General features: G+C 37.7%; 1 protein-coding gene across 4 annotated transcripts; it reads left to right on the top strand.

The window, feature by feature from the left end:
* Positions 1 to 911: 911 nt before the first annotated feature.
* Positions 912 to 11000, top strand: LOC132644977 (NEDD8-activating enzyme E1 catalytic subunit). 4 transcript variants are annotated; one of them, XM_060361681.1, is made up of 10 exons: positions 912 to 1123; positions 1199 to 1362; positions 2103 to 2305; positions 7872 to 8104; positions 8186 to 8248; positions 8354 to 8410; positions 8602 to 8723; positions 9179 to 9296; positions 10479 to 10779; positions 10865 to 11000. In XM_060361681.1, exons 1-9 carry the CDS (start codon positions 1022 to 1024, stop codon positions 10764 to 10766), a joined length of 1350 nt encoding a protein of 449 aa, XP_060217664.1. In that variant the 5' UTR covers positions 912 to 1021; the 3' UTR covers positions 10767 to 10779; positions 10865 to 11000. The 4 variants fall into 4 exon arrangements, with proteins under 4 accessions (XP_060217664.1, XP_060217663.1, XP_060217665.1 ...); XM_060361680.1 differs by having other exon boundaries at positions 10479 to 11000; XM_060361682.1 differs by lacking the exons at positions 10479 to 10779; positions 10865 to 11000 and adding an exon at positions 9644 to 10466.
* Positions 11001 to 16003: the final 5003 nt, after the last annotated feature.

Raw genomic sequence — 16003 nt, 5'->3', positions numbered from 1 at the left:
TTCCAATACCTACTAAACATGATTTTAAACTCTCGTATAATTAAGGTCAACACAAATCCCTGCTCTTAATAAATAATCGCACTCTCCGAGCCTACATCGATTAGCCTACGGTGAAACTCAACGTACAAAAGTACGAGGTGTAACAATAGGGTTCTTTGAAAATAATATTTTTTAGGAAAAAAATATGTTTAAAATAAAAGAAACAAAATGTTTATTGGGAAAAAGTCATTTTTTACTCAATTAAGTAACAATATGAGCATTTTTGGACAAAACTATTAACAACAGTCACATTTTTGGACCGAACTATTAACGGAGGGAATTTTTCTTCAATTTCATATAGTTTAAGGGCATTTTGACCCTTTTCTGTAACTTTTTAAAATACTTCCTCCCTCCCAATTTAAGTGTCTTACTTTTTTTTTTGTCTGTCGCAAATAGTGTCTCTTTCTATATTTAGTAAGCAAGTTTAAAATCATAAGATTCAAAGGACATTTTAGTACACTACACATATTTAATTTAGGATCACAATATTCGAAATTCTCTTTTATTCCTTAAATTTTGTGTCAATTGCCCAATCAAACTAAAACACATAAATTGGAACGGAGGGCATAAGTCAAACATAAGCAAAATATATTACAACAACAACATACCCAATGACATCCCACAAAGTGGGGTCTGGAGAGGGTAGAGTGTACGCAGATCTTACCTCGGGTGTTTTCGGGTAGACCCTTGACATAAGAACCAGCAATTCAAAGCAGTATAAAAAATATGACAAAATAGTATAGAAAGCGTGATAAAACTGACCGAACGGAAAGAGTAGTAACTTCGGTAGCAAAATATAGTAAATAAGAATTTTACATGTCTTTTTGTATAAAAAGGATAAACTTCTATACCCAAGAAAGTCAAACAAATTATATATCTATCAAACTATCAAAGTATAATAAGGGGGGAGGTGTTCCAACAGCTGCGTGTAGTCGAAGCGAGTGATAGTGTCCAAAACTAAACCCGAAATTCTGCTTCATCAATGGCGGATTCAACCACATCACAAAGCAGATCAAGAGACCTCGATAAGCTCCTTCTCCGACCCGGTAATCTCGTCGGCCCGACTTTCGAACCCGGCACTGAGGTAAAACCCCCAATTCAAAACCCTATGATTGTGTTGTGTTGCATTATTACCCTAATGATCGTCTGTTTTTTGCAGTTGAGAGATGATTTAAAGGAGTGTGTAAGAGTGTTAGTGATTGGTGCTGGTGGATTAGGTTGTGAATTGCTTAAGGATTTGGCTTTATCTGGCTTTCGTAACCTTGACGTTATTGATATGGACCGTATTGAAGTTACCAATCTTAATCGTCAATTTCTCTTCAGGTGCGTTGTTTTTATGCTATTCGAATTTATTGTTGAATTTTTAATGTGTGTATTATTGAAGTTGTAATTCGTAAAGACTGAGTTTGACTGGACACGGAGTTTACGGAACAAAGGGAAAGGGAGACTTTTCACTCTTGTGCTCTTAAATTAAAGATGAAAACTTACCATGTAGAATATTGGAATTGGAAAACTTACTGAATATAGAAAGATACACTCTTTTTGGGACAGACCAAAAACGAAAGTAAGACACTTAAATTGGGACCGGTGGGAGGAGTACATAGTGAAAGCGATACAATCTAGTTGGCATTATGGCTTAATTTGTTTGTCGAGTCATACCACGTTTGAAATTATGCAATTGGAACTTATGGAATTCTTATTTTGTGTATTGTTGTTGAATTTATAATTTTTACTCCTTCGAAAAGGAACTTTAGGGTTACAAAATCCAAGAAGAAGAGAGGGGTGTCGGGGGGGTGCACGTCACATTCTTATTTACGTGCCCGTGATGTTCGAGGAGGATTGTCCTTATCTCGTTCATAATATGAGGGTTATCCTTCTTCTGTTTTGTAGTTTCTTTTGTATGGTTATAATCTTTGACAAATACAAAATTCTTGAGTCTGCTATCACTTCGGATCTAGGTATAGATGTATTTCCCTTTGTTTTTCACTTGCAGTTACAATTTTGCTTATAATTTTTTTTAGCAATAGTATGTCTATGAAAATTTCATAATTCTTTCTATGTAGACTTGGAGATGTGGGGAAACCAAAGGCAGAAGTTGCTGCCAAAAGAGTGATGGAGAGAGTCAGTGGCGTAGATATCACACCACATTTCTGTCGGATTGAGGACAAACCTATAAGCTTCTACAATGATTTCCATATTATTGTTCTTGGTCTTGATTCTGTTGAGGCTCGAAGCTATATAAATTCTGTTGCTTGCGGCTTTTTAGGTTTGTCTTTTCTTATGCTTTTCAAACAAGTTGCATGGGTTGCATTGGCTGATCAAGTTTTATTTTCCGAGTACTTTACCTGAATGCTTTCTGTTGTGCCTATTCTTTTATAATTGCTTAGTGGGGAGAACCAAAGTTTCTAATTGATTTTTTTCTGTCCAACTTTCCAACCACTCATGGCTGATCTTGAAACAATGTGTGGGTGAATGGGAGGGTTGTAAGTGATACTTCTTCATAAAATGCAGAGCCAGTCCTTCTTTCTTTTCGTTTTGAATGAAGTAAACGGCTTAATTGATGGCATCAAGAAGATGCAAAAGTTACAAGTAGAAGTAAAGCTACGAAGTAGCTTCGAAAAGAAAAAACCAACCTGTTAGCTTCTCTACAGAATACAGATATACTATTTTAGATACAAAGTGCTAACAAAGTTCAAATAGTTTTCTGGGGAATCTACAGGGGAGACATTTGCCCAACTAAATAAGTACCTAAGGCAATTAACTTTTAGGGTGTGGTTTGGAGTCGATAATCCATCAAAGCATCTTCTATTGTTTTCCTTCCATATGCTCCAAAAATTCCCAGCAGGGACTATTCTCCAGATGTTCCTGATGGTGCGATCAACTTTCCAGCTGCCCCAGCTGTCAAAGGCATACTTGGTGCTGTGTGGTATAACCCAACTGATTCCAGGAAAAGAGCAGAAAATATTCCATATATCTCTTGCAACTCTTAGTGTAGGAATAGGTGGTTGTTCGTTTCTGCATCTCTGTGACACATGTGGCATCTACTAACTATCTGGAAACTCCTTTTAATAAGGTTGTCATGAGTCAAGCATGCCTCAAATTGCAGTCCAGCTAAAGCATATGATCTTGAGTGACAGTTCGGTTTTCCGGAATAGTTACCATGGCCAGAGATCAGTAATTCCATTGCATTCCTTGTCAACTTGTACCCTGCCTTCACAGAATACCTTCCATCACTTGCACGTCCCATTTGAACTTATATGTGGTATGTTCATTCAGGTGAATGACATTGAGTGTAGTTGGCAATCTGACTAGATCATCAACCTCCCAATCTTGAAGGTTCCTCCTTGAAGTAATGTTCCAGATGGGCCCATTGTTCTCTGTGATAGTGGAATCTGGATCACAAGCAATCTGAAACAGAGTAGGGTAATCATGCCGTATGAGTGAATTACCCAACCATTTATCCTTCCAGAATTTGGTTACATGCCATTACCAACTCTGAAGTGTTGATACTCTGAAAGTTCTCCCTATAGTCTGCATATATGCGTCCACACTCCCACCCATGTGGTGCACTGGTTTGTTTAGAACACCAGTTGCTTTGAGTACCATGTTTAGCATTGACCACCCACTTCCACTAAGGTTTCTCCTCTTGTGTGTATCTCCATAGCCATTTCATCAGTAGGCACTTATTGCGGGTTCCAAGATCTTTGATCCCCAAACCTCCTTGGCGCTTTGGGAATTATGTGTTACCACTTTACCAAATGGAACTTGTGGCTATGCTCAGTGCTATACTGCTATTCCCTTTCCAGAGGAAATTCCTTCTTATTCTGTCCAGTTGATTTAACTCTTTGGTGGATAAATGATATAGCGACATGTAGTAAGTGTGGCTGCTGTCCAAGACACTACTAATTAGAGTGAGTTTGCCACCCATAGAAAGGGATTGCATTTGCCAGGATGTTAATCTTTTCTCAAATTTTTCAATGAGTCCATTCCACGCTGTAGTAGACTTGTATTTTCGACCACGTAAGTGGATAAGTTTAAGTAAACAACACTTAAACATGATTGATGTGCACTGTGTGAGAGGATGTTAATCACCTTTTTATTCACTGCTTGACTAGACGGATCTGAGATTCTATTCTAAACATCGTGTGGATTAAATGGACAATGCCAAGGACGACAAAAGAACTGCTACGATGCTGTTACTTGATAGAGCTGGGCAGGACAAGCTGAAAACATGTAATGCTCTTCCATCAACTGTTTGGTGGGCTATTTTGAAGGGAAGGAACACAAGAATTTCTGAAAGCAAATTAGAAGTTGCCCTTAGTATAGACCTAAGGGTCTGGCTTAGTGGTCAATGAAGTGGGATGAGAACCATGAGGTCTCGGGTTCAATTCCCAGTAGAGACAAAAACACTTAGTGATTTCTTCGAATTTGTCTAAGCCTTGGTGAGGAGAATTAAGGGGTACATGTGTTGGTGGGAGGTAGCGGGTACCTTGTGGAATTAGTTGAGGTGCGCGCAAGTTGGCCCCGGCACCGCAGTTATAAAAAAAATTCTGTCGTTAGTATTAAGTTTAGATGTTTTTCGCTATTTGTTTGTTTGGTGTAACATGGCAATTGTAAATGATATAGAGGCCACAATAGATTTTTTTGAGGTCATTACACAATATGTAATGTTGCTACTCCCTGTAAATACCTCGTAGCTCCTTCCGGTTGTAGGTCATTCCATAAAATATTTTTTCTAACGATAAAAAAGAAACTTTTTTCTACAAGGTAAACGATTAAAAAGAAACTTCACGTTATAAAAGACTATCTATATCATCAGACATACTCAATATTTTGAAATTTGTATCATTGATACTCTATTCATTTTGTTATTGAAATACAACAACCACCACCCAGTGAAATCCCACAATGTGAGGTCTGAGGAGGGTAGAATGTACGCAGATCTTACTCCTACTAAGGTAGAATGACTGTTTCCGAAAGACCCTCGGCTCAATAGAAAGCATAAAAAGAGGTCAGATAAGGTCAAGAACAACAACAACCCAGTGAAATCTCACAACGTGAGGTCTGGGGAGGGTAGAGTGTACACCGACCTTACTCCTACCAAGGTAGGACGACTGTTTCCGAAAGACCCTCGGCTCAATAGAAAGCATAAACAGAGGTCAGATAAGGCCAAGAAATTCAAAGCGATATGGAATTAAAATAACAAAAGCGACTAAGCCATGATGAAGCAGTTTGCAAAGGGACAATAGCTACCACAGATAAAATAAGATAATCGAAGTACAAGAAATAACAAATAGTAGCAGAAATCAAAGCATAAGAAACTATAGCGCGATAATGCGACTACTGATATGAAAGGATAAATGAGACTATCTACTAGCCTTCTACCCTAATCTGAGTCCTCCATACCCTCCTATCTAAGGTAATGTCTTTGATAAGCTGTAACTGCGCCATGTCATGTCTAATCACCTCTTCTCAATACTTTATCGGCCTACCCCTACCTCTTGTGAAACCATCCATGGCCAACTTCTCACACCTCCGCACTGGGGCATCTGTGTCTCTCCTCTTCACATGTCCAAACCATCTCAGTCTCGCTTCCCACATCTTGTCTTCAACCGAGGCCATTCCCACCTTGTCCCGGATAACCTCATTCCTAATCCTGTCCCTCCTAGTGTGCCCACACTCCCATCTCAACATTCTCATCTCGGCAACTTTCATCTTTTGAACGTGAGAGATCTTAACTGGCCAACACTCTCCCCTATACAACATAGTCGGTCTAACGACCACTTTGTAAAACTTGCCCTTAAGTTGTGGTGGCACCTTTTTATCACAAAGTACTGCGGAAGCGAGCCTCCATTTCATCCATCCTGCCCCAATACGATGTGTGACATCATCAATCTCCCCGTTGCCTTGTATAATAGATCCAAGATACTTAAAACTACTTTTCTTCTGGATGGCCTGGGTACCAAGCCTCACTTCCGCGCCAGCCTCATGAGGTGCTTCATTGAACTTGCACTCCAAGTACTCTGTTTTGATCCTACTCAGCTTGAACCCTTTAGACTCTAGAGTTTGTCTCCAACCCTCCAGCTTAGCGTTAACTCCGCTACGAGTCTCGTCGATCAGGACTATGTCATCCGCGAAAATTATACACCATGGCACCTCACTTTGAATTGCCGCGTCAATCCATCTATCACCAAGGCAAATAAAAACGGACTAAGAGTTGATCCTTGATGCAACTCCATCACAACTGGGAAGTGCTCTGAGTCTCCTCCTACTGTCCTTACTTTGGTTTTGGCTCCCTCATACATAGTCCTTGATCACCCTAATGTACGCCACAGGTACACCTTTAGCCTCCAAGCATCTCCATAGGACCTCCCTTGCAACTTTATCATAAGCCTTTTCTAGGTCAATGAATACCATGTGTAAGTCCCTCTTTCTCTCCCTATACTGCTCCACCAGTCTCCTTACAAGATGGATAGCTTCTGTAGTTGAGCGTCCCGTTATGAATGCGAACTGGTTCTCTGAAATAGACACCTCTTCTCACCCTCATCTCCACCACCCATTCCCACACTTTCATAGGATGGCTTAGCAGCTTGATACCTCTATAGTTGTTGCAACTCTGGATATCGCCCTTGTTCTTGTATAAAGGGATCATTACACTCGACCTCCATTCTTCGGGCATTATTGCCGTCTTAAAGATGACATTAAACAACCTCGTCAGCCACTCCAAACCTGCCGAGCTCGCGCTATTCCAAAATTCCCCAGGAATCTCGTCAGGTCCGGTCGCTCTTCCCCTGCGCATCCTACTAACAACACCGTTAACCTCCTCAACCTTAATACTCCTGCAATACCCAAAATCGCGACGCCCTTTGATGTGTTCCACAGCTCCCAACAACACAATGTCTTTGTCCCCTTCTTCGTTCAAGAGTTTGTGAAAGTATGACTGCCATCTCCGTCTAATGAGAGCTTCCTCTACCATACTTTGTCATGCTCGTCCTTGATGCCCTTCTCTCCCTCGCCTTGGCTAGCCTAAACAATTTCTTATCCCCGCCTTTGTCCTCTAGTTCAGCATAAAGGCGTTCAAAGCTGCCGTTTTTGCCGTCGAAACCGCCAACTTCGCCTCGTTCCTCGCCATCTTATAAAGATCACCATTCGTCCACTTCTCAACCTCATCCTTGCTTTCTACCAACTTCACATATGCCACCTTCTTTGCTTCCACCTTTCCTTGAACTTCTCCATTCCACCACCAGTCCCCTCGATGCCCACCACGACATATAATTTTACATTTTATAACTTAAATTTCAATTTTCACTTGAAATTATTTCAAAAAATATAGAATCTTATTAATAATAAGGGCAGCCCGGTGCACAAAGCATCCTGTGTTAGTAGGGTTCGGGGAAGGGCGCACTCCAAGGTGTGTGATGTAATAAAACATAAGGTTACTTAAGGGATGGAATCATCTTTGCCAAAAAAAAAGGGGAAGAGTAAGACCATCTCGAACCAGCCCTTCCTGGAGCGACCCTTTGTATTATATAGGAGCAACGAATGAACTAAACAGGCATGCATAGCAAGAATCAATGTGAGGAGGGAAAGAGGGATCTGATTGAATAAATTCTGAATAAAGATATTCAACTAATCAGGCATTTTCAGAACCCAACGGGCTGGTTCCAACTCTTTAGAAATAAAGATATTCAACTAATTAGGTATTTTCAGAACCCAAAGGGGTGGTTGCAGATCTTTCAGCCCCTGGGGAAATGTATCTCATGCTCCTGGCCAGTTTTATACTCAGTGGAAGGAGGTCTAGATTCAGCTCACCCATCTGACATTTTGTGTAGAGTACGATTCTGATGACAACCCACGGGAAGAAACAATTAAGCCTATGGTTGATGGTGGTACTGAAGGTTTCAAGGGCCATGCAAGGATTATAATGCCCGGTGTTACCCCCTGCTTTGAGTGTACAATATGGCTCTTTCCCCCACAAGTGAAGTTTCCCTTGTGTACTCTTGCTGAAACTCCTAGAACTGCTGCTCACTGCATTGAGTATGCGCATTTAATCAAATGGGATGAGGTAAGTATTGAAGTTCGCAGTTTGGTTTTCCAAGCTTCTAGACCAAATGCTCTGTTTTTTCACCCCAAATGTTTTATGCAGGTTCATAGTGGCAAAACATTTGATCCAGATGATCCTGAACACATGCAATGGGTGTATTCAGAGGTTATAATTTATGTTCTGGCGTTTTCTCCATTCCTAGTACTTAAGACGTATCCAAAAATTCTCATGTTTTTCAATCCTTGACTTTCTCTGATCCATGTGCTGTAGGCTGTTAAGAGAGCAGAGCTCTTTGGAATTCCGGGAGTTACCTATAGTTTGACCCAGGTAAGCTCATGGTATGAAAGTTTCAGCCTACTGTAGACAACCTCCATTAGATATGGGCCAAACTATATTTATTTCATTATGCATTGAGATGAGAACTTATTCTACTCCAGCCATATTACGCTGGTAGAGTGGTTTTATGCAGTTTCATGTGTTCTCAGTGCATATTGAATAATCTTTCCCGTTTCTTACAGGGTGTGGTTAAAAATATCATACCTGCTATAGCATCCACCAATGCTATAATTTCTGCTGCTTGTTCTTTGGAGACCTTGAAGCTTGTCTCTGGATGCAGCAAAACATTATCAAATTACTTGACGTAAGTCTGTTTTAGATCCTAATTTATGTAGCTCGACAATGTTGCAGCTTGGGCCGTTGTGTATGAATCAATGATCTTGTAGTCAGCATTGCACTTTAATTTGATAACATCTTGATCTTTATCAAAAAAAAAATTAAAAAAAAAATTGATAACATCTCGAAAGTCAATCTTTTCGTATGACTTCTCATTAAAGAAATAAAATTATGTACTTGTGATTCATTTGAAATTAAGAACTAAGTTATCATCCTGAAGCAGTAGAAGTCTTAGTTTCACGTCTTCTCTGTTTAAGGTAATTTTTTTAACCTAAGTTTTGTTGCATGGTTCTACCCTTACAACAACTGATCTGTGTTTCCTCTTAATTCTTTTTCCATTATCTTATACTTATGAATTGAATTTCCCTTTAAATCGTTTGACTAAGTTCTGTTGACTAATGTGGAATTCCGCTCCTCTTGAAGGTACAATGGAGTTGAAGGTCTCCACACCAAAGTGACCGAGTTTGTGAGGGACAAAGATTGTCTTGTTTGTGGTCCTGGTGTTCTCATTGAGCTAGAAGCTTCAGTTACTCTGAAAAAGGTTCTTGTTCTTTTTATGTCTCAGCTCCTTAAGATTACTAATCACTCACAAGATTGTTCGGGGTAAAACACTAAAACGCCCGATCAGAAACTTTTTTATATATCATATCTCTAAAGCAGCATAATAGGGTGCTTCCTAATCAAGTTTCAGAAAAAGGAAACCAGCTGAGAATTGGGGAGCAATGTCCCGATATTGACCTAGTCCACTTATTGTGCATGTATCAATGCATTCTTGATATGACTGTTCTCTTGAGGCTTAAGAATAGAATTCGTCTGAAAAACTGTCGCTTAACTGTATTAGGTCACTCCTGACAATGATCATTAGTGGTATTAGTGCTGTCACTACAGGAGAGGAGTGGTCAAAACCAGATAAGCTTCATGAAGCTGAGGAAGGAGGAACAAGCAAGCAATCCTAAGGTCCCTAGAACCTGTTGAAAGTGAAGAGAAAAACTCGTCCATAAAGGTTTAATCATGTCTGAGAGCCAATGTACACAACCTCAAAGGCAGAGTAAAGCCAAGTACACAACCTCAAAGACAGAGTAAACTTAATCTTCACTATGAATAATTTTGCATCTTAACCACCCAATATAATATAGTAAAAGAGCCCACTTAAAGAAGGAAATAAAGCAGAAAATGGAATTTATGGGATAACTTGGCAGCTGCATCAATTACATTAAACAATAATCAAAGTATGGCATCCTTTTCCTGAAAGAAGAATCTCTTGTACAGCAGATAAGTTGGAAATTAAATGCTTCAACATTCATTGTGCTATTAATATTGGATTGCTTGTAGTCAAAGTTGGAATAATCACTTGGGATCTGATCATATCTTTTGTGGTGGTTGGGGGGCGGCAATAATACTCCCACTGCTTTGCCCCTTATGAATGTCTGGAAGAATCTGTGATTGTTGGCTGCATCTCATTCGTATAGTTTCTCTGTTTAAGAGTTGGTACATTGAGTTATCTGCCATAAAAATCTCGTTGGAAGATGCCTATATTGTGGATTTAAATGCCTTTTTGTCATCAGCGTGAAGACTATAATTTGATGCACTTAACTTCATGATGATTTCGTCTTCTTGTTTGAGCATGTCAGATATCCCACCACAAGAAAAGGGGTAATAAACTGATGGGTTGGTGATATAAGTAATAATGTGTGAGCTTTTGTCTCTTTCTGGTGTTGTGCAGTTCATTGATCTGCTGGAAGACCATCCTAAGCTACTACTAACTAGAGTAAGTGTGACGTATCGAGGGAAGAATCTATACATGCAAGCACCTCCAGTACTAGAAGAGATGACTCGATCTAATTTGGGTCTACCATTGTTTGAGCTTATGGGTAAAACTCCAAGGGACATTGTTCATGTTACTGGTGCAGCCGGAAAAGGAGATAAAAAGCAGTCATGTTCTAGGAAATTACGCGTGGTCTTCAAGGGAGTTGATGGTGTTACAGATATGGACATGGCTGGTGGGGCTTAATTTTCAGTCACCCGTAAGCCTTTTATTTGTTCCTGGTAATCCTACTCTTAGAAGCATAGTTTTTTTTTTTTTCTCGCTCTAATTTTTCTCTAGTGCAGCACATGAGCAAATGCAGCAACAGGCGAGGTTGATAGGGAGTCCCTCCATTTTTGTAACTCTCTTTCTACACCTTGTCATGTGGACGTAAAATTGGTGAATTTATCACCATGTGAAATGAAATGAGAGAGTTCTACACCTCGTAATCTTTAGTTGAAAAACTGTCAATACTTGGAAGTTCAGATCTATCTACTACTATATTGCTTTTCAAATTAATATCTATAGACACAACATGTATAAGCAACTATATAGGTAAAGAAATCTTAAGTTGGAACGGAGAAAACGTTACTGCTGCCGCAGTACTTGATTGGTGCTTCAAAACTGCTGCAGTACAACTTTTGCATGGGGTAAAATTCACAAACACAGTTTTCAACTCGTCATTGAAAAGTAATCGTTGTTACAGAGTTTCAAATTCTATGTTTTATATGCTGGGTGTGGTCTATTAATTGAGATGTCATGAGACACATGCACCTTATCTATGCTTGTTAGTAGGGGTGTATATGAACCGGGTTGGTCGGATTTTTTAAACATCAAATCAAACCAATTACGTCGGGTTTTTAAATTTATACACCGAATCAAATCAATAAAATTTAGGTTTTTCAACTTCGGGTTTTCTCGAGTTATTCGGTTTTCTCGGGTATTTCGGGTTTCTCGGGTTTTTTTGGGAATAGTCTTGATATAAAATATATGGCATTTAGTTTAAATATTTCTTTAGTCCTAGTAAGATACAACTATACAATTAAGGTGTTTCATAAGAAAATAACACAAAATGTGAGAAGAGTGATGATATTGTATTAAAATATTCAACAAAAGATAATAAAATCGGTTAAAATAAATATTGCTAATTAATAAGCCATAAAGAAAATGATCATAATCTAAAAATACTAAGTCATGCTAAAATAAGTATGGCTAATAAGTATTAATTACATGACAAGAAAAAACTTAAGTTATGTATTTTCACTCTCTAAACCAATTATGCAAAACTAAAGAATAGATATCCAACATTATTGTCATTTCTAGTGGTAAATTGAATTTCTTTTGTTAGTATTAGTATTGAGTTGGTTTTGGTTTAGACTTTATGTGAGTAATATTCATAGGATATAAAACTTATTGACATTCAAGATTCTAAGTTCAAGCTTGAATAAAATGATAATAGATAAAAAAGTATGAAAAAATTTAAGAAATATTTATAAATTACATTACAAATAAATATTTTTATGTATAAAATATTTTAAAAATTGAATACATGTAATGTCGGGTTGGTTTGGTTCGGTTTGACTTTTTGTAGCTAAAACCAAACCAAACTAATTATGGTCGAGTTTTTTTTTTAACACCAAATCAAGTCAAACCAAACCACTAGTCAGGTTTTTTTCTCGATTTGACTCGATTTATCGGTTTTGGTGCGGTTTGTCGGTTTACTTTGTACACCCCTGCTTGTTAGAGGTTATAGGATCATTTTTTCGTTTCATTTATGGTACTTATGCTTTTGACGCTGCCTCAGCTTTATCAAAAAATAATACTGACAACGATAATGAGCCGCTATCATATTGATGCATAATGAGCTGTTTCAAAGCATTAGTGTGTACTAATTTGATATTATGTATACAACTATGCCGTCCATTTTAAGTGTGTTCTCCAAGTTTGCTCGGTAGCAAGGAAAGTGAAGCGTACATCGTTTCACCATAACGTGGTTTTTATGAGCTGTTAAATGCGACTGCAGATTCACTTATAAAGGGAAGTTTTGTTTTTGTACTACGGAGGTGACCAGAAATGGTACTTCAATATTTGCAAATACGGAAGTTAAGTATATGCAAATGGAGTATTAGGAGCCGTTTGGACATGGTTTGAAACCATGTTTGGACATGCAATTTGAATATTTTAAGTTGTATTTTCTCTTATAGAAATAAAAACCCCACAAGTTGTGAAAACTATCAAAACATTCTCAATTATTATACAATCTTATCAAATGAGCAAGTCATAGTTCATAACAAAATTAGTACACTACTAGAAGACCTTTCTAAAAAATATAACATCAATTAATCAAATTTTAGTTCAATAAAAATGAAAATTTAACATAAATAGTAATGTAACTACTCTTTAATATAATCCTCCCACATGTTACGAGCAATCTCTTCACGCCGAGCATGCATATTTAAATAATTGTTAAAAATATTTCCAACTTATGGGGTTTTTTTTACAAAATATAAATTTAGGGGTTAAGTTTTATATTTAAAAAATTTTAAACCATGGTTTGAAACCCCAAATCATGCCTTTTTGGATGATTTGGGGTTTCTAACTATGGATTGAAATCATGAGGTGAGATGCATGTCCAAATGTTGGTTTCATCTCATGGTTTCAAACCGCATGGTAGGCGTTTGGCCATGCGTTTTCAAACCATGACCCCAAACCAGCGTTTGGACATGCTTTTTCACACATGGTTTCAAACCCCAAATCATCCAAAAAGGCATGATTTGGGGTTTGAAACCATAGTTTCAACTTTCTTAAATATAAAATTTAACCCATAAGTTTATATTTTATAAAAAAAAATACCTATAACTTAGTAGAGATTTTTAACAATTACCCCCATCAATCATTTACCAATATCATTAACTTCCACCAATCTTTATTTATGTCTACCAACCTTTAATTTATGTGGGAGGATTATATTAAAGAGTAGTTACATTACTATTCATGTTAAATTTTCGTTTGTATTGAAAAAAAGTTTGATTAATTGATGTTGTATTTTTTAAAAAGACCTTCTAGTAGTGTACTAATTCTGTTATGAACTATGACTTGATCATTTGGTAGGATTGTATAAGAATTGAGAATATTTTGATAGTTTTCACAATTTGTGGGGTTTTTATATCAATAAGAGAAAATACTACTTAAAATTTCCAAACGCATGTCCAAACGCTGGTTTGGGGTCATGGTTTCAAATCATGGTTTGAAAACGCATGGACAAAATCAGTATTTGCAACTACTGAATTTGAACATTTGAAAAATGCTGATAAAATATGGAAAAATCTGTTAGAGAAGTGTTCCAAGTGAAGTAATGATTTTCACGGGTGGACCTTCAATTCTTTTTTTTTTTTTTTACAAGAAGTTCAAGTGTTTCACTTAAAATACTCTTCGACTTCAACAAATACTGTTTAAATGTTTTGTAATGAAAAGCTTGCTAGTGGAGCGATAACCCAAGATGCAGACCATGGACAGGTATAATTGAACATTCATGAGATAGCAGTCTCAGATGCAGAGAATGGGCATTTTGTCAATCTTGGCAGAAATATTGCCAAGTAGTATATTATCCACCACTTAACTAACTTATCCAAAATTCAATTCCGATAGGTTTCCAACCCCGCCCCACAAACAAAAGAAAGGAAGGGGATATTTGGGGGCACATGGAACGTGGGTAGTGATTAATATGGGATCTGTCAATGCTGTTTCCAGTCAAAACATTCTAATCCAACAAATATATTTAAAGTGGACTTCGATATCTGTTCTGTTTTCATGTTTTTTTCTTTCTTGCTATGTTATTTAATTGAATGGTCATAATGATAAAAGATGGTTTTCAGCTACACAAGAAAGCTAAGCTACTTGGATTCGGGTGCGGGTGTTCGATACGGGTGAGGATCCTTCATGATCTAAATTTTAAGATTCGGGGATAGAGGCGGACCGTGCACTCCCACCCTTCGGAAAAAATTATGCATATATATGTGTATATACCTTGATTGTGCACTCTAACAAATGAAATTGTCTTTGGAGCACGTTGGTTGCAACTGTTGCTTCCTTTACATGTCACCCCGGGTCGAACCCGAATGTCACTTTTTTTTTTTAGTCTGTTTTTAGGAAAACAATAAGCGTTAAATGAGCTCACCCAGATTTGAACCTGCACTGTCACCACATGTTGCACAGCCTTAGCCACTGAGTTATCTCTTTCATTTGCTTCACTGTATTAAATTTTATTTATTACACATATTTGACCTATATACTTGTATTTTCGCCACTGCTACGCTATTAACGACCGGTCCGATACGGTATTATTCCTCAGTCGTCATTAAATTTTTTGTTAGAGTTTATGTCAAGATAATGGTGCTCCCGCCGTCTTAAAATCCTAGATCCGCCTCTGTTCGGGGATACGGATCCAGATATGGATACGGGTGCGGGGATTCGGCTAAAAATAGAACTATAAAACCTAAATTATGAGATATTATGTGGAAAACATGAGGAGAAAATATTGATCAAGAGGAGAATCCCGGAAGGAGATAAAAGGAAAAGGAGTGATCAAGAAATTTCAATATACAAGGTATTCCATTTTCTTTAAGTCCATCTCAGCTTTTGTTCTGATTATAAAAATCATTGCATCTGTCCGGAATTTCTCCGTTGATTTTGGTCGAAGTATCCAAAAGCAGTTGATCAGATCAGGTACGGATCTTACACCCACACCCAAATTCATGTCGTGTCGACACGGGTACGGCACCGAAAGTGAAGAGTGCCAGTAACTTAATTAGCAAGAAAGTGACACTAAAAACTCTCAAAGCTAACTACTTATAACTCTCAAAGCTAACTACTTATATATGCAATTGATTCTTGCTCCCACAAGCTAAGGGGGTGCCTGTGGGGTCCTCGTTGCTCTTTAGCCAGCTAACCTCATAATTCACTAGCTTTTTAGTTCTGTATATAAATAAATATGTCCCACTGGAATTAATGTGATGAACCTTAAAGAAACGAGCTCTGTCACATTATTGAGAATCATAAATTATGAGGACTATGGCATAAACTGATATACAATTTAATATTTTGTTCATATTAAGATATATACATACAGTTCAACTTCAGTGTAGTAACATCAGTTGCGATCCATCTGTAAGTAAAAAGTCAGCTTCAACTCCACTGCTTTTCAAGGTTTTCGAGAGCTCGAGGAGATGTGTCTATTACTGTTAAGTGTCGATTGATCTAGATACAAGTTATGCAAGAATTAGAATGTATATTAGTAATGTAGTAATCAGTTATATAGGAATTGGTAATGCATGTAAGAAATATTATGCAGCGATTAATAGTAATGCATGGATTGTCATGTGAAATCATTTCTTGTTTGATTATATTACAGATCTAGTATATATTGTATGATTTAAAATTTCACT

Source organism: Lycium barbarum, chromosome 6 (genome assembly GCF_019175385.1).
Source record: "Lycium barbarum isolate Lr01 chromosome 6, ASM1917538v2, whole genome shotgun sequence".
Lineage (NCBI taxonomy): Eukaryota > Viridiplantae > Streptophyta > Magnoliopsida > Solanales > Solanaceae > Lycium > Lycium barbarum.
This window is presented reverse-complemented; position numbering and strand designations above follow the sequence as displayed.